The sequence below is a fragment of the Lichenostomus cassidix genome, chromosome 4 (genome assembly GCF_008360975.1).
Source record: "Lichenostomus cassidix isolate B80296 chromosome 4, HeHo_3.0, whole genome shotgun sequence".
NCBI classification, from domain to species: Eukaryota; Metazoa; Chordata; class Aves; order Passeriformes; family Meliphagidae; genus Lichenostomus; species Lichenostomus cassidix.
In genome coordinates, this window is record NC_139484.1 from 24,089,257 (window position 1) to 24,115,231 (window position 25,975).

General features: G+C 35.7%; 1 protein-coding gene across 2 annotated transcripts in view; it reads left to right on the top strand.

Moving 5' to 3' along the window:
- The window catches only part of AIMP1 (aminoacyl tRNA synthetase complex interacting multifunctional protein 1), a 30,507-nt gene extending 4,592 nt beyond the window's left edge, over window positions 1-25,915 (top strand). For both annotated transcript variants that reach the window (XM_085058348.1, XM_085058347.1), the window contains exons 2-7: window positions 9,892-10,025; window positions 10,777-10,890; window positions 13,110-13,268; window positions 15,792-16,003; window positions 19,341-19,509; window positions 25,670-25,915. In XM_085058348.1, the coding sequence (XP_084914474.1) occupies window positions 9,892-10,025; window positions 10,777-10,890; window positions 13,110-13,268; window positions 15,792-16,003; window positions 19,341-19,509; window positions 25,670-25,836 (955 nt within the window). In that variant the 3' untranslated portion in view covers window positions 25,837-25,915. The remainder of the gene's footprint in view (window positions 1-9,891; window positions 10,026-10,776; window positions 10,891-13,109; window positions 13,269-15,791; window positions 16,004-19,340; window positions 19,510-25,669) is intronic.
- The last annotated feature ends 60 nt before the right edge of the window (window positions 25,916-25,975 follow it).

Below are 25,975 nucleotides of genomic sequence, written 5' to 3' on the forward strand. Positions count from 1 at the left end.
TTCCAAAACTGTAGAGAGGGAAGATTAAACCAGCATTCATATTAGAAAGCAACATGTACTGTATTTAATCGTCATCTGCTAAACACAGTTCATGTAGAGCTCATTCTTTCCTGAGAATTCTGAAATACTGACAGAGATTCTATTCTGGATTAAGGGAAAATTGAATTCCTGGCAGCTGGTAATGCATTAAACATCATCAAAAATTGCCTCAAGTTAGCACATGTCTTCTTGAGGTCATTTGCTTCAATCTTTTGGCATGAAACTCCCTGTTATGGAAGACTTTTAGTTCCATTTCCTTCTCATCAGGAGCTTTCCCAGCATAACTGAGTACAAATTAATAGTTTAAAGCTTAGTTTCTGACTTCAGGACCCTCTCTCAGAAACTATCCATGGCTGTTGGATCTGATTTCTATCCCAGAGTGTTTCTCAATTACAGTTTAATATACAGCTTTGTAGTGGCATTGTGTTTCAGACTCTCGAGATAAGTGGACAGATCATTTCAGCAGCTCATTTGTCTGGGGCAGCTGGGGACTGCTGTTCCCACAGGAGTGCAGGGGTTGCTGCATGGCATGCAAGAGGCACTGCATTTGGCTTGCTGGCAGCTGCTCTGGAATGAAGGCCCTAAGTTCACAGCTGTGCTAGTCCTACTGTAAGGTTTGAAACCTTCTGTGTGAAGGGCTCCAATAATTGGTAACAATCACACACTAAGGAAGTCCCTGTTGCCAACTAGGATATGACACTGAATTGTACCCCAGGGAAATTAATCTTTTCTTAGGGGGTTCAGTTACCCTGCTACATCACAGTGGGTAAGTAATTCCACATCCAAATGACCATCTATAAAATAATGCTTGTGGTAAGAACAGGCACAGATATTTTCTTTTTCCTTTGCGTTTTACTGAAAACTGAACTGCAAATTAACACTTTTGAAGATGTTAAACCAAGATATTTTAATTGAAAATAATTGTTAAAAAAATTACTGGATTTTTAGTAGAAGAATTTGGAATACAGCAAAATTAGAATTTAGCTCAACTTCTCTCCAAATTTCTTTTGTTTCTGTAGTTTGAATCCGTAAATGAAAAATGGCTATTCCCCAAAAGCTACTTGGAGGATTCTTCTGTCAGAGACTATCAGTCTTAATAGCTGACATCAGCCCTCTCAACATCCAAGATGAGTGCACAGGGAGTTTGTTTTTCTGATTGTTTTTTTTTCTGATGATCAGATCAGTATTAAAAGAGGGGAAATAATTTTCCTCCTAGAAATTTTAAAAGCTGTAAATCTGAAGTGCTTCTCACTATATACAGCTACAAAGAAGTGGTAGATACTGCTGGCACGTGGTTTTGAAGTGACATGAAACTGCTTCTGGCTGCTGAGGATAAATTTCAGCCCACTTTAGATACAGAAGTTCATTTAGACTTTTCATACCACAGCTGAAAAAAAAATTTTTATGCACAGGGTTAGTACAGTTAGTATCTGTATAGGTTTTCATTAAAATACCATCCTATTCCATTATGTGAGTAAATTCAGCATTAGAAAGTACAATTATTTGTGATGTGTGGGGGAGGGTTTTTTCTGTGTAAATAAGGTGCTGCAGCTGCAGGCTCAAAGTTCATCAAGGACTGCTTTTCCCCTAAAAGTTATGTTTGACAGCTTTGCTGCTCTCCATTAAAAGATGTTTGCCATTATTCTTGCATTGATTACACACAGATATGCGCACACAAACATGCATGTTTTCAGTTTTTTATTCAGCTTTTATCTGGCCCACATAAAGAACACCCAAAGTTTCTGTCCCAGTAAATAGCAGCAGTTGCTAATGTGTCTGAAGTTAGAGGACACACATTCTTTCACAATCCATCTGCATGCTGTTTGCTTTTGTGAGTAAATAGTGGTTATTTTTAACTTGAGGACTTGTTTAAATTGAATAGTTAAATGCTGTTTTCCTTTAGCTGTGCTACAAAATACTACTTTTACATGTAGAAAAGCTGATATTAATGTAAAAGTAGTAAATTTCAAGATTATTTTCTAACATAGTTGTACTATGTAAGATAACTAGCAGACATGTTTCAGATATTAAGAGCATTATGAATTGAAATGGAACAGGGGGATCAATGTTCCTCTGAACCACCTACCAATACCATTATTTTGCAGACTGTTGGAGACATAAAATACATTGTTTAATGATACTCTTTTTTCCAAACTCTTGAAGTTTCTAAGGAAAATATATTTTTAAGTGTCTTTTTAGCAGCTAGGGCTTTTGACAAGGATTTTTATCCCTTTTGGGCTCTGACAGACCCAAAAGAAAAATACCAGATTTAGAGACATATTTAAAAATACATATCTTTGTTCTCAACTGAGACTTCTCTTAGGGAGCGAGTGTAAACAACTCTTTCTTTTCCTTTCTATAACTGCTGTACTTGCTCTAAATTAAGGAAGCAGGATTAATGTTCTCTTCTTTTAGGATAAAGTTACAATAAAAGGCCTAAGAAAGTGTTCTACTTGGCATTAACAGGTAGATTTCAGTGCAGTTCTGATTCTTCTATCTGATTTATGAGTAGTTTACTCTGTAGTTACAATAGTAATCTAAAGCTTTCACTTTACTTTCCCAGTAAAACCCTAGAGGGTGAACCACAGTACAGATTCTTCGAGTTCCTGTGGCATATGCTGACCTTGCAGACTTGTCCAGATGCAGCTGAGTCCTCTTAAATTTCTGAATTTATAGGCATATGTGTGTGTCTGTAATTGTAAAGTTCATCACCTGTCAGGGATGTTTTATGAGGATACTTTGAGACATGAATAGCAAATACTTTTTAATATATGTATTTTTATTTGTATATGAACACACATCTATATATAACCACTGGATACGCTGTGATTTGGTAATTTAAGCTTTTAAATGTATAAAAAACCCCAATGAAGTGAAAGAAAAACAAAGTAAATGAAAAACCCACCAAAAAACTTGCCAGTTTTTGATGTAAGCTTTCTGTTCCAAAGAACTGGATGTATTTGGGGTTTGGAAATTTGTGATTACGGTCAAAGAAATGAGGGAGCGTGTTGTGGGTGTTGCATCTTTTCTGTCATGGGATTTATTGTGGGAATTTCTTGTGCATGTGGTGGTCATTTACTGAAAGATTTTGATAGTATTATTAAAATATGAATGCAGTGGGATTTGAAAGATAAACATTGCTGAAAAATACATAAGGCTGTCCAAGTGTTTTGGCATGTGAGCTGCTACTTAAATTGCAGACTGCACTACAAAGCACAACCAGATGAATCTCTACAGCCCTTGCAGGGGACCTGGCAGATGCAGTGGGTGTGTAACCTGGTGAGACTTGAGCAGCACAAAGAATTTGCTTTTCTTGAGCTATGTTGTGAGCCATCCTTGTCTATTCTGTAACAGGGCAGACTTCTCCGATTAGTAAATGAAGGTGTAAATTTTGTTAAAGACCACATCCAAATACTCAACTGCTGTCTTAACCTGGACAGAACTCCTTAAGGGTAGTCATGTCTCTGCTTTGTTTAGTCCTTGGAGTGTCTGCACAGGGGTAGGAAAGAACACAAAGTTGATTCAGAATTGGACTGATGCAAGCATTAGTAGAAACTTCTCCCTGAATAGACATTTAGCACAAGTTTACATCAGGGATGTGAATGAAACTGCAGGTACTCTTAACCTTTTGAGTGTTGCAGCTATAGCATGTTAGGGTATGATGCAGTTAATTAACACACTGTGGCATCTACTAAAGTCTTGAAATGCAAATTGAACAAAATACTAACACTATTTTTACTTCTGACTATTGAGTTTCTAATGATCTCTACCATATCAATCCACAACATCCATTTTAATGCAAATTAAGCCAGTCAGCTTCATGCTTCTGCTCTCTATGTTGCAGTGTGTGCCTGTCTTACTTCCTTACTCCATTGCTTCTCATAGATTTGATTTTTGCCTGTCTGATTAATGCTGTGACTTGCTTGTAACTTTGGTACGTCATTCCCTTTCAAGGCAGACTTGTCTTCATGTTTAAAAAGTCATTACTATAAGTAACTTCTATTGCCTCAAAATTGGTACCAAATCCTCAGAATTGGAGGATCAGCCTTTTGTTGTGTGATGTTCCATCATGTTAAAAAAAACCCTCTTTCATGCTGCAGTGTTTTTCAATATGAAAAAGTTGAGTTTTCTGTGTTTTTACTATTTACAGCCCTTTAAAATAGGGAGGGGTAGGCTCTTAGGACTGCTAAAAGGACCTGTCCGCAGCTGGGATTGAGCCTGATTTATCTGGCAGCCAGAAGGGTTGGGCTGTAGTCTCCAGAGCTAGCAAATCATTCCACAGAGCTGACATTGCTACTTGGATGGGCTGTGTTAGACATTTTGGGTGTTTGAAAATCTGCAAAGCAATTATTCTGACTTTCTCAGTGCCAAAGATGTGAGTTGAAATAACATATGGCAAAAATGTGCAACTTTGCCTACTAATTTGGTGCTTGGCAAATTCCTTTCAATACTGACTACATGGAAGCTTACAGCTAATGAATACTTAATAAATTGTATTTAAGAGCTAAAAGAAAAAAAATCTGGTTATTCAACTGTTTAAAGCCCCTGTTATATGACCATTTGGGGAGAAAGGAAGATGAGTTCTGATGTCTTTTCTTCAATCACAAAATTCTAAAGCTGTAGTGCCATACTTTATAATACCCTCTTACATTTTAGGCTGTAATTTCATTTTGCTTATATTAAAAAGACTTTTCTTTTTTTAGGAAAATACAAGAGTAACCAACCTTTTGTGGTAGTGATAAATATAATTGCATGAAACTTATTAAATATACCTGATTTCAAAATGTCCTAGCAATAGAGCTATTTCATTGGAAATTTGTAAACATTTTGTTTGGCCATTGTAACAATTGGAATAATTTCTAAACACTTAGAAGGCCATTGCTTCCCTAAGACACATTGGGAGCTGCTGCTGATTTTCTTTGCTTTACTTAAGACTGAAGTACAGGGATTATCAAGCCAAAACTAAGATTTGATCTCAAAACAGATTAATAGTAGCTCTCCTATGTATTGGGTTGGCGTTTTTTATATTGTTTAAATTTTCAGAAGTTTGAAAACTAGACAGTAAGTTTTTTTACCAAAAATGTGAAATCATCGAATTACATGTTCTAAATCTTAGCCAAAGATGCTGACAGCATCAGGTCTGGAACACTTTATCAGAAGTTAGGAGAAACCTTTAAGAGATAATTGATTTTTAAAGCACGGATCTCAATTCTCCAAGATGAGAATGGGTGGAATGAGTTACAACAATTGCCTATTTGCAGTAATGCTTTGGTTCAGCCAAAGAAAACATACTTCCTTCCAGTCTGCTTTCTTCTGTTTTGATCAGCTGTTGTTCCTTACCTTGCAGAATAAAAAGGTGTGATGTGAGATTCTCAAATCTGATTTACTGTATCCTCACAGTTCATAGAAGTGCAAAGCATAGGGAAGGAGAATCTGGCAAACAGCTGGCACATTCTGTTATGTTTATGGGTTTCTGTAAGATTGTCTGCCAGAAATGACCATACTCAGAAAAGATGCTCAGATAGAAGTCTTTGAACACACTTCTTGCAGAAGCAAAGTGATTGTTGGTACTTGGTCTTTTACAGAAAGTAGAATACTTTGCTGGGCAAGTTGGCCATAATCTCACAAAGGAAGAAAAATAGTTTAATTAGAGATCTGCTTGAGATTTAAGGCTAAAAGCTTAGGAAAAGGAATTAACATTTAAAATTTTTCTGTAGTTAAATTACTGAACTTTAGTTAGCATCAGAGAAATTACATTTGTGTTGTCAAAAACTTTTAGAATAAGCCATTGGTTCGGTTTGATTTAAATAGATCATCTCAATTGAAAAGCCACCCTATCCTTTTGCAGATGTTTATTTTTTTCCTCTAGAGAGAAAATAAAATCAGGTCTTGGTTGGCAGCCACTCATAAACATACCATAAACATGTGCCTCACAGAGAATGCCACCTGGGCCATTTTGTGATTGTTATCTGCTCTTTGTTAAAGATGAATAGGATTAGCTTTGCCCTAGGAATACTTGATTCCTCTGTAGCAAGCACAGAGCAAAGAGCAGTGATGGGTGAGAGCAAAGCTCCGTGCAGAGGAGAATGCTGCCCAGGTGTGGTGAGCTGTAAAAGTTTACCCTCTTACTGTGAAGGAATTAATGTGTACATGGGACAGGAAGAAAGGAGAAGCAGGCACTTGCGGTTAAATCTCCTGCAGTTGTAATCTTACTTTGTCTGTTGACATTAGCAAAGCATTGCAAGAAAAAGCTGAGAACTTCAAAGTACTGAGCTTTTTAAAACTTCCAGCTGGAAAAAGGAATGCTCAGAGCTAATTATTTTAGGCTTTAGGAGTCAGTTGTTTTCCAGTTTCAGGTGTTGCTTTTTATTTTGCTTTGTTCGTGGTTTGGTTTTGTTTTGGTTTTTTTTTTTTTCCATTTAATGATTGCTTTTCCAATAATGAAAAGTAATTGGTTCCATGTTCAGACTATGAATAGATTCCAAAATTAATTTTTAAAGTTTAAGTTTTAAATTTTGTCATTAATTTAATGGGGGTTTTGGCTTTTTCTTGCTTTTAACAATAGACAGTATTAATATTGAAGAGTAAGCTACAACCAGGTTTATGTTTTTAGCGTCTTTTGTGTGTTCAGTTTCTGATTTGGATATATTCTGAGGCTGAGGCCAGTGTTGATAAACAAGTATTTATAAAACATGTTGAAATTTTGGGGTAATTTGTACATTATGACAAATCTTGATTTATTGTAGAGTCTGCCACTTTAGGGACATTTCCACACTACTTGTTTTTGAGCAACAATGTAGGATAATGCCTGTTTTCACCTGTGAGGGAATGGCAGCAAGCAGTGCTTTCAGTTTTAAAAAAGATGGGCAATTCTCTTAATAAGCAAGTAGAATGATGAGAAATTAAACAGTTTTCATGTGTTGATGTATAGCCTGGTGAACTGTACGCCTTGAGTTTTTAATTTCAAGGTTGAGTTCCACTGAGTGGAGCAAGTGGGTTTTGGAGCAGTTCTGGGTGTTCTTGCAAGTTCTTGCAAGTAACAAAGCAGTCCTAAGAGGTCTGAGATAAAACAATTCTCTGTAGCTAAAGCAAGCAGGTAACTTCAGGAGGACCTTTTCAGAATGTCTGAATGTAGCTACTCCAATCCTGTCTTTCAAAACAAGGGAGAGGAGCTCATTAGGCACAATTGGATGAAGTGACTTTACTTTCAGTTGCCCTTTGGGACATTTTCTCCTAAACAGGTCAGAAAGTATCAGTAATGAGCTATGATGCTGGTTTTAAAGCCATATTATTTCTGCTTTTCTTTCCAATGTTGGTTCATGTATTTAGTTCATGAATTTTTTTGTGTGAGGGTCTCAGGATAATAGAGGACAAATGAAGTAGAGTTAAGGTTAAAAAAAAATTAAAAAAAAAAAGAAGATAATTGACTGTAACCTTTGATAGTTGCAGTTCTAATTTTTTTGATGTGTTTCGTATTCTGTAATAAAGGGTGGATTTGATTTTATTTTTTAATGTCCACTTTTTGGATACAGTTTTGTCGCTGTGCTGTATGGGTTCCTGTGCTTGTGCAGCAGTTTACTTCAGCCTGTTTTCATATTAGCGTCGGAAATACCTATTCCTTTGTGTTATTGTTACAGTACTAGCTTTACAGAAATTTATTTGACAAGTGGGAAAATTGTAGTAATGTAACTTCATTTCCAGATCTTCAGTTCATTAGCCAACTTGGCTAAAATCTATAAAACGTACCAATTTTATTCACTTTGAAGTTTTAGTAGCATTTCTGTTTTTGCTGGCAGAGTTTCCACTGTTTGTATTGAGTACCCCTGAGAGAATTTGTAGCTTGCAAGAAATCTTACTGGTATGCAGACAGTAATATCCCAGGCTTTGTATTATGCTGTGTTGTGCCATAATAGTTTTATGTCTGTTTCCATTGGACATCTCAATTAGTAACTTATTGGAATCACTGTTTTCCTTTTTCAGACTCTCTGTTTTCAGTCTACCTTTGAAAACAAAAGTATTTGCTTGTTAGCAGAGATTAATTTGAATATCAAAATTAGTTTATTTGTCCTGGAGAGATTTTCCTGCTCTTTTGCTCCAATAGAGTTTCTTTCTTTTAAAAGAAAATGCATCGTGGATGAGTGGAAGGTGTGATGGCAATAGTACTCTTACACCTTTAAGTGAAACAGTGTGTGTAGAACAGCCTTTGATTGTATTGCATTGCAAAGAAGGCAGGATGCTGGTTCTTGAATCACATTTGCAAGATACCCCGTGCATCATCTGATTGTTACGCCTCTCTCTGGTTTTGTGAATTTTACTTTGGGAACTTTCAAATACACTGTTCCTGAATATTTGTCATTTGTTTTCTGGGTCTTTTTTACTATTAATATGTTTCATTTATTTAGATATATTGCTGTGGCTATTTGAGTTATTTATAACATAAGATCAGAACTTAGAACGCAGCAGAAGCATTGTGTTAGCACTGGATGAGTGTGATTGTATCTGTTCACCTTTCAGTTATTTCTGATCTGCTTTGTCTTCAGCATCACTTTGGTTGCAAATCCCAACAGGGAATATTTGTATGTTAAAACCAGATTTAGATCATAGTGTTAGAATAGTCTTGGAATAAAACAGGAAGTTTTCTGCCCATTTGATATGAGAAAAGACATTTTTGGATTTTGATAAAGTTGACCAGCCAATACATGTGCCTGGATTGCCTTTTTCTTACCAATTCTTCCCTTTGTTGCGGTTGATGGACAAATTCACAGGAATTAAATCACCTCACAGGAGTTAAGTCACCATTGCTTGTAAAGATCTTTTCTTCCCACCTGTAACCAGTTTTCTTGATTTACAGATGAGGCAGCTGTTAGTACAGATTCTTTCCTCATTTAGATACTGTGTGGGAGGGAAAAAGCACTATCTACTGCAGATATGAGTGACTGTAACTGTATTTCATCATTCTGTTGCACTATTAGAGCTCTTGTGTTTAGACACAAATGTTGCTGAGAAAGAAAGTAGGCAGATTTGGAAGCTATCAAGAAATAAAGTCTGTACGCAAGGCATGGCTAATTTCTGAAACATTTGTGAAACCTTAGTAAATGATGAATACAGTAAAAGGAAGTTAGACAGCAATTTGTGCTCTTTGCTGGTCTTTTGTGTTCCCTGCTTCTTTGTTATCTGTGTGCTGACCCTTCAGTTTCAGTGAATACAGAATCAAACAGTTAAAATTGGTGCTAAAATAACTGAAGGTGTAAACCTGCAATAAAAATTGGTTTTATCTGAGATAAGTAAAAATATTCATGAATTCTGAGTATTGAAAATAAAACAATAGTAAATTCTTAGTATATGCACAACCACAATGTATGAAGTGTTCAATATATTCTGAATAAATTTTTTAGAAAAGTTTGAAATTTTTTGTCGGATGAGTCCATTTTCTTAGTCTCAAATTTGGTATACACTTAGTATATTTTTTTTAGTTAAGCCCAGGATACAGCGTTCTCCTGTCCAATCTTCTCCCTTTTATTTCCTTCCCCTTCTCCCCGCAATATATTTATACCTTTCTTTCAGGGAAGGTAGATTTATTTTTTTCTGTTTCATGAAGGAAGAACATGTTTTCTGCAGCTGTGAAGAAAAACAGCTTTTCTTCCAAAATACTTGAAAGCAGCTGTCAAACATCAGATTGTGTTTAACATTGCTTTTTGTTTGGGCTTTGAGTTAGGAGGTGGGAGCCCAGCTTGTTCACTTAGCAAGTTTTCTTATTCAGCAACTGATTTGGGAAGTGCTTGACATGGTAAGAGATAATAGTGTTATTGCATGAAGAAGTCATTAATTTGAGACTGTCTGTTGTTTGTCTAGGTTTTTATCCCGTTTTTTGGTAAAGATGGCAGCCAACAACGCAGTGCTGAACAGACTGGAGCAGAAGGGTGCAGAGGCTGATCAAGTTATTGAGTACCTCAAGCAACAAGTTGCTCTGCTCAAGGAAAAAGCCAGTAAGGATTTACCTATCTTATGATAAACCTGTTAACCAGATGGTTAACAATGAATGCTCATTGGAGAAAATGAGAACATTTGGTGCTGTCAGCCTTTTAAGTGTGTTTCAAATTCTCCAAGACAGACCTTGTAATTGTAACACCATTTCACTGTCCTTTCACTGGGCACATTTCACTGTGGTTTGTGCAGTTCAATTTTTTGTGGGTTTTTTTTTTTGAAGCTGCTTATTCTGAAATAGAAGAAGTATGGATGAGGAAGAATTAATGACAAACAAATTATGGAAATTTGATAGGAAATTACTCCATTTGAAGGGAGTAAGAGAGTTGGAAAGAATATGAGACTATGCATTATCCTGAATTTGTTACTGCTTTTTCACGACTATGGTATTCTCTCAAGAGTATCATACCTTCAACTTTGATACTTTGTATTGTACCAGTGACTTAAGATGCTCTGTATTACAAACATGGTCAAGGTTTTTCTGTAGGTTTCTTGGAGTTTTCTCTTGTGATTCTATTTAGGGGACTGAGAAGATAGTATATTTAGAACCAACTTGATTATATAAGTATTGTAAAAATGGCTATTTCAGCAACAAAGAAAATGATTACAAAATATTTGTGATGATACACTCCTTGAAAGTTTTTGCTTTTGTGCTATATGGTTTACCATGTTTCACTTAAAAAACAAACCACTGTGTCCAAAGTGATGAATGCTAGTTATTGAAACCTGTCATTATTAATGTGTCAACTCTAGTCTTGCAGGCATCTCTCCGAGAGGAGAAGAAGCTCCGTGTAGAAAATGCTAAACTGAAGAAAGAAATTGAAGGGCTGAAACAGGAGCTGATTCAGGCCGAAATTCGAAATGGAGGTGGGGAAAAAAGTGCAATTCTCATACAGCATAGATGTAGTTAGCACAAAACTATCTTAATTCTTCTTGATTTTTATCTTTCTGCATGTGACTCTGTGGTATTTCTTACAAATTCTGGATTTTCGTAGGTTCCATGCCTATGACAAGGTAGTTAATTCCAACATTTTAATAAGCTGCAGGCCTGACAGATCCATATAACAAACTTAATCAGACATGGAACTAGTCCTTTGTATTTTTTTATTCAATGCCTTTCATAATGATAATAATCCATGATGACAATGACTCCTTCTAATACCTTAGAAATTGCTGCATGTCTAACTCTTCTTGCTACTTTGAGTATTTAATCTAGCATGACTGAAAAATCAGTATGGAAAAATCAGGCCATAGTGCAAAGTACGGATGGTTAGGGACTTACTTGGAAAACTGGGCTAATGTAAAATTAGAAACAATTTATGATTCCATGCTTAGACCAGCCTTCCATTGAACTTCTTTCTTAGCACTCTTCTGTGTAGTTCTGTTCAGCTTGTACCTTCATTACATACTTCATGTTAAAAAAGACTAAAGAAACTCCCAGAAACTGGTGTTTTAGATACGTGTTACCTTTTAAAATTATTGCCAAAAAAACCTCTTCTGCCCTCAGCAATTATTATTTTTACCCCCCCCTGTTGATGTTGTAAATTGTTTAAGATAGTACCTAATGTATCTGGATGCTGGCATTCAACTGTACTGAATGTTTTAATGTTAAAACAGCTCATTCAAAATCTTCACATTCACAATCTTCAAAAATATTAATGTGAATACAGAGAATTCTTTTCCTCCTTTGGGCACCAATAAAGCCTTTTCATGTACTAAACCAAACCATTAGTTATATTTCTCTGTTTTCTGTTAGACTGCAGCATTTCTTGACAAGTAGAGGATATTTCTTAGAATCTGTTGTGCTTGAGAGAGGCCTCAAGGTATATTGGCCCAAGATGGGAAAGGAAATGCTTTATATGCGTCTTCCTTCAGTTAGCTACTTTATCAAAGTGGTAGTAAGACTTAATTCAGATATTTTCTTTTGAAGTAAACAGATGTTTGTTAGCTTTGAAAGTACTAAGTAGTTGAGCACAGAAGTTAGATGGATGCACAAGATCTAAAATATCATGAAATATTTTTTTAAAAATCCAAGAAACAAAGATTTTTCCCCAACTAGCAAGCAAGTGGTTGTTGGTACAACAAATCTTGTATTCAAATGACTTTAGAAAGTTGTTTATAAGAATATAATTTGTGCAAATCACTTTTGTGTTGGGGAGGACAGGCATCAACTAAGAAAGTGCAGTTCTTCAGGAAAGTTAATAAATATCTGAAATGTCAAACAAAACATGTATGCAAAATGGAGAACACTCTAACAGTGACATCAGAGGATTTGTCAAATAGCTGTTAATCAAAGTACAGCCTGTGTTGAAAGGAACTTTAAAAGATCATCTTATCTGTCATTTCTTGGGAGAGGGAGCCATGATGATGCTGTCTAGTGCACTGATGATGCTTACCCAGTACAATTATTGGGTAAAAAGTCTTGATGAGATTCTTATGAGCAGAATGTAGAATAGAGGTGATTCATACACTTTTATGGCGTAAGATTGATAGTGTGATGTCCAGAATTCTGTATCAGCAGAATAAAAACAGATATTGAAGGTAAGATGGAGAATTTAGGGAAGTGAGAAATCAGTAGATCATGTTAGGGCTGCAGGTCATTTAGTATTATTCAGACTCAGTCTTTTAAGTTAATCATAAGAGTTGAGGGATGATCTGAATACAATGTAAAAATGATTTTATGCATAACTCATTTATGGAATAGTCTGCAGTATGACAAGAGCTAGTAGCTATAGATAGAAACAAAACAAATGGGAAGTAGGGAATTGGTAGAAAAAATATCTAGATGTTGAAATCAACTACAAAAAGAGGTGATGTTTGCTTACGTATTTTCTTGTACTTTGCATGTTTTCCCATTTAAAAATGTGTAGTCAAACACTTTTTTAAACTGATCATAATAATCATATATAGGTGGAGTTCTGAAAAGTGTTTTGTAGTGGTGTGCTTCTCTACTCAGCAGTTCTGGTTTAGGTATATTAAGCAAAATTTTCAGTTCTCTCTGCTTTTTTCATTTATGTTGGACAACTTGAAAAAGTCAGTGTTCAAAGTTTTGGTACTGCCCTTAACTTTTGTGGTTTTGATTTTAGTAAAGCAGGTCTCAGTTCCTCCTGGTACCACCATTTCTACAGCTTCGTTTTCAGATGATGTTCCACAACCTACAGCAGTTACATCATCTTCTGGTTCCAAAGATCAAGTTAAAGGTGAAGATGAAGAAAAGAAAAAGAAGGAAAAAGTAGAAAAAAAAGGTACTTCACTTTTCTTATCTGTGATAGACAGTGGAGGTATTTTATGCAAGTGGAGGTAATTTATGCAAGTGCTTTTGCATTATTTTGATCACAGGAAAAAAGCTTTCATAGAGCTACAGTAGGAAGAGTCATGTGCTAGCTCTTAAATCTTTAAAGTACTTGAAGCTACTGAAGACTGTCAAGTAAACTCTAGATTCTTCCTTGCATGGAATACATGGCAAATTCTATTGAATGTGACTGAACTTCCTCATTTAAAAAAGACCACCAACAAAAACTAAGGCATGTCTGTCGGACATTTGTACTTTTGTGCAAGTGTATCTTGTAACTTAAACTTCTGTTTCACAGTCCTCCTCTTATGCAGATTATTATTAATTTGCTGTGAATAAATTTGTACAGGTTTTTAGAATTTAGATATTATGGTAGTGCACTCTCTCTTACTTTTCCAGTGAGCTGTACATATGCTTATAAGCTGTTTCATATTTTTTTAATGTACTGCAGCCTTTGACACACTAATATTCCACAGAGCTGTAAATATAAAAGCAGAGGCCACATGTTGTATCAGTCAATTAACTGTTTCCCTCAAATATTCAGTGGCTACAGAGCAAGTATTCAGTTGGCAAGGAAAAATAAAACCTTCTATATATGATAAGGGGAAGTATAATACAAGTAGCTTCAATTCAATCAGACAGACACAGATCACAGACTGTTCTGAGTTGAGAGGGACCTACAAAGATCATCAAGTCCAGCTTGTAGGGGAATGGCCCATACAGGGATTGAACCCACAACATCAGTGTTACTAGCACCATGCTCTGACCAACTAAGCTCATGTCATATGGAAAACAATTTGCCTTTTGCCTTCCATTGACTGTATTTGGAAAAAGGTGAAATATAGCATGAACATTAAATTGTAGCCCTGCACAAGCTGTTTCTGTGGAGTTCAGCATCTGTTGTAGGTATAGTATTTAACAATTGAAGTAACCACCATCTAAAATTTGTTCTTAAGTCCAGAAATTGATAAAATGATGGTCTATATCAAATCCCTTTGCTTTCTGTCACCTATGTCATCTGTGTCCTCTCTGGTTATTCTCATATTCTTTGTTCTACTTCTTGCAAACCTTCTCTGTGTGATTTCCCTGGATATTGATTCTGGACTGACTCCTACACTGGCCAGAGGAGTGCATTTTTTTCTTTAGCCTGTGGCATTGAAATGGATGTTGTCTGTATATCTGTATATATACACCATGTACACATTTGCTGTGTTCTGTTTTGATGAAAGGCTTCATTTGTCTTGTAGAGAAGTGTCATGGAGAACAGTGCGGAATGATACCAAGGATAAACTTAGCAGGTCTTCCAAATGATCTTAGATATTATATGTTAGCTATTTTGATTAGGATTCTTTTTCCAGTTTCTCTTCAATTATTGTATATATGACTGATTTTATTAATCTGATTGTCAATTACATTAAAAAAACCCAGTCATAATCACTAGAGCTTTTCATTTATCCTAAATGAACTGAAATATTTTTGAAGAGCTGTTGCTGATATTAAAAAAATACTGCCTTTTTATTATTGAATGTTTCATTTAATTTCAGGCCTGTACTAGAACAATGATGAATGAATCAAATTGCATGTTATGTCCACTTTTCCTTTTTTGCTCTGTGAAGAAGGGAGTTAAGTTTACATTAATATGTAAGCTATCTTGGATGAAAGAAAAACAGAATATGCTTATTTACAATAAGCACGTCTTAGACATTTCCTAATCTCCCAGAGATCATAGCTGTTAAACAAGTCTTGAATGTCTCCTAAACAGCACAGTCTTTTTTACAAACTGGATGTAACTTGTTCATCTTGGAAGGAGTATTTTATGATTCTAAGATAAGCAGCTGAGTGTGGGAAGTGTTGCTTCACTGTTGTTTTATACTGTATCATCTGTATGGGTGATGATGATGGGGTACAGACACCACACCAGGGCAACCTCGTAAGCCACGAACATTTTCATGCACTGTTCTGTTTGGGAAGTGAAGAATGTTGGCCAAAGTCATCTTGAAGGGTTGCATTGCAGCAGTGACAGTGCAGTTGCAGTGACTTTGCAGCTCCTGACTGTACAATGCTGATGAGCGCTAGTAACCTGATGGACTGTGATTCCCTAGTTTCCTTTTGCTGGTGAAACACCATGGCAAGGCTTACTAGTAATTGCTAATTATTAAAATGGGACTATCAGGCTTATTGATATGGCCTTTGGCAGAGTATATATGTCATTACATGCATGTTAGCTGCACTTAAATTCGGCATGACCTTACAAACAGGAGGTGGTAATTAGTTGAGGTAATCATGTAAATTGAAGCATGTAGGATGATTCGCCGCTAGAAACTGGTAATAGAGGTGCTAACTCTTCTTTTGTGTTTTACTCAGAATTTATGCTTATTTCTGAGACTGTAGCTTGCTTTTCCTTTGCAGCAGTCATATACATTAGTTGTAAACATTTTTAAAATGTTTATATCACGAACAAGATTTTTTTTAATAGGTGAAAAGAAGGAGAAGAAACAGCAGCCAGCTGCTGGAAGTAGTGATGCAAAACCTGTAGATGTTTCTCGTCTGGATCTTCGTGTTGGCTGCATTATTAGTGCTGAAAAGCATCCAGATGCAGACACTCTGTATGTTGAACAAGTGGATGTTGGTGAAGCAAGCCCAAGGACTGTTGTCAGTGGTTTAGTGAAACATGTTCCTCTGGATAAGGTATTGACAAAATTATTTACTGATAGCGTTTCCTTTCCTAGAGCGTCTTAAGACATTCATCTGTTTATAGGATATGTTTTCATTCTGCTAAAAGATTTGTACATTCATGAAAACAAAAATAAAATGCAGATGGAAGTAATGCTTAACAACATTTGCCAGAAACCAGAGAAGTACCTTTACCCCAAATCAGTTTCTGATTGCAGTGCTTCCAGCCTGGGATCTTATTCCAATTCCTCTGCCATTGGTACACACTGGACTCCTAAACTAAACAGATGTTACTCTTCCTTTAGGTTTCCTACTATGTAGTAGAGAAATCACAGTAACTTTTTTGGTATATGATCCAAACTTTTGAAACCTTTGCCTTCCAGTTCTCTTTTATAGGCTGTTGAAATATTTGGCATGAAGTAAAGCAGAGAGCATGTAAATTCAACTTAGCTGGCAATGAATAGCTTAAACAACAGTGGGGTACCAAATGCATATTTTTACTTCCTTGTGCAGAATAGAATCTGCCTCTATGCTTTTTTTAGTTGATGCACTTCGGTGTTTGACACCAATGGTTAATGGATCACTTTGAACAACCTAAGACTTCAAGATTAAGTTTTCCTTTCACACCTCTTCTAGAGGGTGAGAGGAATTCACTGAAGGCTGCTTCTAAATTGAAATGCAAGCTTGGCATTTAAAACGATGTTGTGTAGAGCAACAGCAAAGTGGATCATGAAGGAATTGGTCTTAGTGTGGGGAGAGCTCCACTTTCTTAAATGTCTTTTCAATCCTTATTTGCACACTGTCCCCATGGTAAGACAGCAAGCAAAGGAGGCAATTAAAATTGTGATTGGTTTTTTTATGCTACAGAAAGTTACTGAAACAAAAGAAAATAAAAAGGATTGATACAGTCACTATTCTGCACTGATAACCTAATGGTGTCCACTTACTGGATTTGCAGTGGGCAAAATCTCAAATTGCTTGGTTTTAGCAGTCTGCTTTCAAGAAAGCATGTAGAAGAAAACATCTTAAAAGCCACTCTAAATAGATTTGCAAACATGAAGTGTATAGAATGAAATGGCAGCAAGAGTCTTCTCTTGGACCTTCTTTCTGACTGGAAAAATAATCTGAAATACTCATTAACAGAGAGTTAGGGATCATCCTTGCACGTTCTTTGAGAACAATTTGCTTGCATGTCTGTTTTCAGTTTTGGCAAGTCTCTATTAAGACAGTAAATTCTTAGGGGCAAGCTTCCATCTTTTTGTGTTTTTTGAAGTGTTCAAAAATGTGAAGGCCTGGCATGTGTCTACTGCCATGTATTTAAATAAAAATATATACATCAGATCAAGGACCACAGCCATAAATTTTTTCACAAAAAATTCAGCTGTTCATGATTTTGGTGTTTGATGTGGTAATCTAGCAGTGTTTGAGTCTGTAGTATTTGCATCGTCTGACTTTACTTTTGGTTAGGAAGCACAGTATGTAGCTCCACTAACATTTCAGCATGCAGTGCAAGTTATTTCTGGGTGTGAAAACTTGTTGCATGCCCACTTTATATGTGGTATGCTGTGTTTTTGTTCACATAGTACTGAAGCCACGTCAGAAGTTGTCCCCTCTATTGTCATGAGCAGATGTGTCGAAAGTAACAGGGATATGAAAGGATATTGGTGTGAGGTGGACCATGCTATTGCTGGGCTCTTCTGGCAGCTGGGGACAATTGGGGAAATTTCAGAAACATCAAAAGGAATTGACAGCTTTCCTGCCACTGCATTTGGCATTTTGAAGTGGATCTCTGCATGTTCCTAGCATCAATACCTGTTTCAGGCAGTCATTCTTGAAATTCAGGCAGTCCTCCAGTGTCACTTTTTATTAGCCTCCTGAAATTCTCTTTAACTGAAGAGAACCTCATGTCAGTGATCAGAAGTGAAGAACAGGAATGCAGGGAATGTATCTTAAACTTAACAAGAAGAGATAAGGCCACCATCATCCTCTGGAAATGCTATTCTACAGTCATTTGTTGTAAGAGGATATGTTACAGTTGCATCTGTTATATATATCTATATATCAGATATACTCTGATTTTTATAGCAGAAACCTTTTCTTTCCACCTAGATGCCTTGAAATCATTTCTTTTTAGATCATTGTGTTATCCACTCAGTAATGAGCATTCCATTTGGTAATTGTTGTTCAGTGCTGTATAATGCTACCGCTTCCATTTTAGTCACTGGCATGTTACAACAATTTTTTGTGGTTTGGGTTGCTTATTTCCATAGCAGTAACTTGAGAAATTTTCAGTCAATGGGCCAGCTTGAAACTTATGCAAGCTCAACTTTTCCTTATCAACTGCTTCATTTTGGCTATTTATATTTTTGCTTTTTAAAGTGTTCTACTTGGAAAATATGCAGTATTTGAAATAGTTGACCATATGAGTTTTATTAATTATTAATCCTGCAGGTTTTTTTCAAAGTTTGTATTTTCATGCACAAAGATCAAACTCTAGAAGTGTAAAATAGATATATATACATATATATACACATATATAGTGTGCACTAGTAGCATTGGAATTAAGACATCCTTACTTTGTCTCTTAAGAATGTTCAGCATTTAATTTTTATTCAGTTTGAAAGTGTGGTTTGTTTTATAGTCTAAAGTGTGGCAGTTTTTCTTTACAAAGTGTATTTTCTCTGGTTAACTATTGTAATTTTTATTGAAATAAAACAACGAATGGAGGAACGTAGTTTTACACATTTGCTCCAACAAATTCAGTGTACAATATGTGCAGCCATTTTCAGTAGTTAAAAAAAATTCAAGGCATTTGGTTTAAATAAGATAAAATTTAATATTCGTGAGCTCGTTATGTAAAAAGACTTCTGAAGTTCCAGGATACAGTCTGAAATTTTTACCTATGAGCCAAATTTGTCGACTGGTTTTTTTGTTTTTATTATTATTATCATCACTAAATAGAAATTGTTTGGTTAATAGTGCTATATTGACAGTGGACTGAAGTGGTGGTCTGTAATGAATAAAGAGGGAATGCGAGTGAAATGCCTCCCCTGGCTTTTAGATTTCTAAATTGCGTATTTTATATTTCCACAATAAATATGTCACATTTCAGCATTTAATCCCTTATTCACTGGCCAGCCCTTAAAGGGTTTAAACGTTATGTTACTGGTGTCCAGGCATTAAAATTGTGTATCTGTTGCTACCTGCTTCTCTCATGTTTCACTTGTCATGCTAAGATCTATTCACTGTAATTCTTTCATTACAGTGAAATAGTGGGAATCTCTCAAACCACGTGGCATTTTAAGTACTCATATAAGTACTCATACTTCTGTTGCTGTTTTCCTCCCCCAAGATGCAGAATTGGATGGCAATACTACTCTGTAACTTGAAGCCTGCAAAGATGAGAGGAGTAGTATCTCAGGCAATGGTGATGTGTGCCAGCTCCCCAGAAAAAGTGGAAATTCTGGCTCCCCCACCTGGAGCAGTACCTGGGGACAGAATCACTTTTGAAGGTTTTCCTGGTAAGTGGGTATTTGGGAAAATGATGGAAAAAGGTATGCCAAGGTGACATCAGTGTTGAAGCACATAAAACAGCTTTTTTTAAAGCTGTTTGGGTTTTTCTGTTGAAATTTTCTGAATTAGTTCTATTATTTTTTTATTATTATTAACATGCTAATATTGTGTAAATAAAGGATTAAAAATACTTTAGTGTAACTTCATGAAGTTGTATAGAACTTCAATGTAAAATAACCATTGCTTTTAAGTCTCAGTAAGTATTTCAGCATTGAAATATATGGATAAGCATATTTGCTCTTCACAAGTTACAACAAGAAAATGTAAAGCATCTTTCACAGTTTTTCAGTGTAAGTGATAAAGTATTAAATCCATAATTCTAGCTCCTCCCTGTAATGAAAGTGTCCGAACTTCAGGTAGATTTTTTGTTTTTGAGGAAGAGGGGATGGGGAGGATAGAAGGGAGTGCAAGACTCCTATTCATGAGAGGAGCCCGTAATATTCAAAACACCTGGGGTTTTTTGTTTGTTTGTCTGCAACAAAATGTCTTTTTAGGTTTCTGAACAGACACATTGGACTTCTTCCCACTTAATTAAATCAATCCATATTTTTTCAGAATACAAATAAGAATTTAACCAAATTTAAACTTTATCAAAAAATGATTTTGTGTCGATTTTTTCCATTTCTTCCACCTCTATGAAAATGATTAAGTTTTGACTGCATATTGGGAACTCAAATAAAGCATCATAGATTTATTCATCATATTGATGAATGGTTCCCTCATACCCAAAAGCCGGTTCATTAATCTGAGTCTGAAAGAGATACAGTCAGATCAGCTTCTTCTGTTGCTGTATTTGTTAGCACTGTTATTTTGTTACTTTTATAATGGTTGTGAGTGCTTCCATCAGGAAGTGCTGGTTCATTATGATCCCAGTATAAAAGGCACTCAGGCTCTCTGAAGTGTCATTTAAAATGCTGTTTATTAGAGCTGGGTCTGAAAAGAGAGACTGGTATAAATAATCTTACATTACTTCTGACAACTTCTAGCTGTACAGCAGAGTTTTTATTTATGACCCTCTTGGCAAGCTCTATGCTTAAACATATTTGCATGAAATACCATTCAGAAATATGTGTATATATATATATTTATACTTCTCAAGAGTGAAATTGTGATGCTTTAAAAAAAAGATATATTTTGGTTGGAATATGATAAAGGAAGCAATGCTCGAACTAGGTGCTTTATGAAACAGAAGAATAGCTCAGCTTGCTGTGATTTAATGCTCCAATTGAAAATACTTTGAAATAATACTGTGTTTAAGAAGGAAATCAGTCTGGCAGTATTTTTTTTTTCAGTTTTAGTTTCTTGTGTTAAAATACACCAAGCTTGCTAGTTGAGATGCAGAATTGGTAAGCTATACTGAAATCTTAAATGCTTCAGCAATTGCATTGACTAAATTGTAGTAAAACTCACTCATAACTTCTAGTTGTTATCAAATATAGTGAGTAAAGATGGATTAAATGTTGGACCTTTGTTACCCGCAAGAATACACTCATACTGCTTTCTCTTGCTGTGGAAATGGATGTGCAAGAGAGCATCAAGTTGTAGAATAAACACTTCTAGTGCATAAGCCCTGCAAAATGATACACAAGTTCACCCCTCAAAAACACCATATGCCCAGGTTGAAGGTCTTTTTTTGTGTGCTTTTGTCTAAGATACAGCCTTACTCCAAACTTGTATCTTAAGTGGCTTCATATACCTGGCATTTGAAAATGAGAGCTGGTAGTAGTGCTGTTTTCTGTTCACCAGCATATCTGTTCTTGCACATAATGAATGAAGTGAGTTCTAACAAAATAATTTAACTATTTGACTCCAGTTCTTTGGGCTTTTTACAATGGTAAAAAAAGTTTTCCTAGACCAAAGCAGTCATGGAAATATTTGTTCTAAAATTATTCCCAGGTGTTAAGGTATGCAGACACTGTGTTGACATTTTGACTCTTTAAAGATATAGAATAAGCTAAAGATGGTGTTGTATGTATGGTGGTAAGTTGTATGAATTCTGAAGTTATGACTTGCAGCCAGTGATACAAGGTTTTGTATGCATTGTATCAATTTTCTTCTGGTGGGGAGCCAGACATAGAGCTCTGGGAAGTGCCAAAGGAAGGTTTTTACAACTCTCTTGCAAGGTGTATATATCCACGGCTATAGATTGTAGTCTGAAATATGGCAGTGTTTTTTAATGTTTCATAAAGAACTGCTCAGAAAATTTTGTAGGTATGAGATTAAAGCTAATCATTGACTTTGAAAATTTACCTAATGCTTAATAGTGTGAAGTGGAGTTACCTATCTCCTACTTATATAAAACTTACTTCAGAGAATTCGAAGTCTTGTGATTTTGCTGACTTGAGTAGGAAGATGCAAAAAAAAGCATAGGTAGATAGAGACCTACAGAATTGTGGTGACATTTGCTTCTGTAACATTATTTCTTGAGTTCTTGTCTTTTCAATGTTGCTGTTGTAAACTAAGATAAGGGAAAACTCACTGGGAGACTAGAAAACTGTTTCTCAGTTTTTAATGGGGTTGAACATCTATCTTTACTCACCTTTTTTGTGTTAAAATCTCATGCTTCTTAGCTGCTGCTCTCTCCTTAAAGACCATCTGGCATTTCACTGATGCTGTTACTGGGAGGATAGACTCCTTGTTGTGTCAGATGTCATTTAATTTCACTGCTTAATTGTAACCATTTGTATTCTGATCAATTTTTTTTTAAAGAGTTATTTTAAAGCATAAAGATTCAGTTGGAGTCCTTGAAATTAAAATAGAAAGGACAGCTGGGTCTTATTTTAGTTTGAAATATGAAAGTCTATGAAGCAACAGAAGCACCACTGGCAACAATAAAGCAACTCTAAAATGCACGCAGCTGTCTATCAAGGAGGTTGGAATCAAGTTATTTTTAAGTCTCCTCTCTCCACCATACAAAATTTTCATGGGATACACACTAATTTTCTTTGGTCATTTTAGTCAAAGTAAACAAATGATATCTTGTTTCAAACCAGTTAAACTGTTTTTTCAGTAGCAACTGGAGTGTTTACCCAGAAGCATCTTGAGTGTTACAGAGGGAATGGATTTGATAAGGAATGCTGTTGCCTGGAGTGCTGTTCCAGTTTGTTTGTTCATTTGATGTCTTTGCCCTCAGTAGAACTTTTAACGCTGTTTTATGCTCCAGTGCTGTTTTATACTCCAGAATCTTCAAGATCTCTTGGACCTTTTTTGCATTAAGAACCTTTATCATATTTTTATCCACCTTCAGTAGAAAAAGTCTGATTTTTAAACCATAGAAGAATTGTTCTATCCTGTGTGTGTAAATTCTATAACCTCCTACACAGTAATTGTTGTAAGACAACAATAATACTTGAAGATTTCACAGCTTTGATGAGGGAGGAACCAAAAGTCAATTACTTAAGTTATATATTTAAATTACCATTCTGATCTAAGGGTCATTAGCAATTTAGTAAATTACTATCTCTATAAAAAATATAAAGTGGTAAAAAGCTGGAGTGCATTGGCTAGCCTGTAGTTAGCAGGTTTCTTTAATTAAAGCTTGAGTGTATGGATGCTTTCCCTAAGGTGCATTGTTACAATCCACGGTGGGGTAAGTGGCATTAAGTTTTTGTAAAGTCACACATCACTGCGTCCTTTTGCACCTTGCTGTGCTGAGATACATTCCTTCAGTAGTTGTTGAGCTGTTACAAAGTGGAGAGGTTTCTTGCTTATTATGATTTTTTTTTTGTAATATTAAAACTGCAAGATGGAATGACATGTTTAACAAAATTTGGGACCTCTTATTTGGCCCATTTTTGGTAAAGAGAGTGGAAAGCTGATTAAGCTGTTAAAAGCTTCAATTTATTTTATTTATAGAAACTCTTCTAAAGAATATTTTCTGGGAAGAAGGAATGCAGTGAGGAAAAGGCATAAGAAAATGCACAGCCTAAAGCTCTGGTAGTATTTAAAATTGGTGCCTATGCTAATCTGAGTTCACCACAGATCCCAGCGGAGTTTTACGCAGGATTCCAAAGAAACTTATTAACATCCAAAGCATGTTTTTTATGATAAATGTCAGAGACTTTTCTGACTGAAAAAAAAAATCATGTGCTTTTTATATTTGAGGAGGGGAAGGAAAATGCACAATGGATCACATAACATTGTGTGTAATGATTTTATTAGTTTGTATGCATTCACTATGGTCTAAATCCAAGTTTGCCTTTGTTAATGAACTTGAGCATTAAGCTAATTTATTACTTGGGAAAGTGCACTATTACCTATAAACATTTAATAATTTTTATTTAATAATGTATTTATTTAAGTAATTAATGTATTTAAATTTCTTCCTCTGTTTAATATTAATTACAAATATTAATGTTATTACTGATTTTTCTTTGAAATACTAAATGCCCTCTGGTTGTGAAATAACTTAACTGCATTATTGAATACTGCTCTGGTAAGGCTAGCTTGCTTCACAGAGAAATCTGGCCTAGTCTGCTTCACTTACATATGTAGAAACTACAGCATTAGACACATCTACAAACAGAAATAACCCAGGTTTGCAGGCCTTGAGAATGTGAGTAGACTGAACCACTGAAAACATTTAAAGAAGAATACCAATAAGGCATAGGGTAGGATGGAATGAGAGTAATTCACTTAACCACTTGTTGGTCAGCCAGTCAGGACTTACCAGGCAGTGATGAATTTCAACCAACTGCTAGAAAGAGGTATGTTAAAATCCCTGTAGACTTACAGTTTTTCTTGCTGAACCTTTGGGAGTGCTTTGTGTTGCAACACAAGAGTATTGGTGTTCTGCTCACTTGGAGAGCTCTTCTGAGAGGATTTCAGGGAGGATATGATTACTAGGATTTGGTTTTTGATTCCTGCTTGTTCTGGAACTTTAGGTTTTGATAGTTTGAGCAGCATGGTGCTAATGTGGCACTCCAAGCAAGTAAAAATATGCACTGCAACAACAATGAAATAGCATGGGATTCCTTTGAGCATTTAAATGTGCAATCCTTGTGGGGTTTTTAATTTATCTTGCCTGTGTGACACACAAGAAGTCAAAAGCATCCAACAGTGTTATGATTAAATTATTTAAATGACATTTTTAAAATAGAATCTGTATTGTATTAGAATTTATAGATTAAATTTACTTGACCTTTGAACAGAAAATAATAGTACAGTGAATTGGCTGTCTTGCTTTATCTAGATTGCGTCAGCTGGCAGCAGCTTATTCAGTATCTTGCAGCAAGTTAGCTTGTTTTGTTTCTATACTTTGCATTTCATGCTTATTTGAGAACAGGAAAAATATACTTCACTGTGCTATCGAAGTTGTTGAAAATATTTCAAAAAATCAGTGGAAAAAACCTGCATTTTGTGGTCATTAGAGATCTTTAAATAGTCAGATTTGCTAATGTAGTTGGACTGTCCATACCTGTAGATGTAGGTACTTACCATGATGCATCTATGGAAACAGGAAACTGAGGCTTATGGAGGCTGAAATTGCTGAAACTCCGGCTAACTTCCGCTGCTGCTGTTATTTTGGGCACCAGAGCTTGTCACCAAACAGTACAAAGTGTAGCAGAACAGTGTTGAAACTTGGGGCTAAAATTATATGTCAGTATTCTACCTCTGGACTATTCTTGTCTAAGTTCAGTATTCCTGAATACTGAATTCCCAAATTAGAGGAATGCTGTGTAACAGCATCTGCTAAATGCACTTTATTGCTTATAAAAATATCATTAATTCCTAAACTTAAGAGCTGACAAACCTGTGTCTTGGTGAGCAGTGTGGTTCTGTGGTCCATACCTACTTCATGGGAATTCTTTTGGTCTGTAGTATAAACCAACAGCCATGGTTTAATTTCTTCTTTTTGACAGTGCTTGTTGTCTGATACAACCTTTTTACCCTGAAAGATTTTCACTTTCAGAGAGGTTCTGGAGACATTTCCTAGACAATTCCTAATTCCAATCAAAGTTTTCATTTTGAGAATAAAAAGGAACATTGAGGTTTTTTTCCCCTTAAAATTATGTGCAGTGATGCTATGTGGGCTGTCATAGCTGTGTGAGTATGTAGAGCTCTTGCTCTGAGTTGTGTGCTATGAAGTTATTCTTTGTTTCGAAACAGGAGATCCTGAGAAGGAACTTAATCCAAAGAAGAAGATTTGGGAGCAAATCCAACCTGATCTTCATACCAATGACCAGTGTGTTGCTACATACAAAGGAGTTCCATTTGAAGTGAAAGGGAAAGGAGTGTGCAGGGCAGAGACCATGGCAAACAGTGGAATTAAATAAATGGTTATTAGAAACTTTTACAGATGTTGAAATGGAAACTGATGCAAGCACAATAAAAAAACATGAAATGCATGGCTAAGACCCGTTTTGTTTGACTTCTTTTCCACAATATGTTATTTCTCCAATGTTTTGCCAGTTC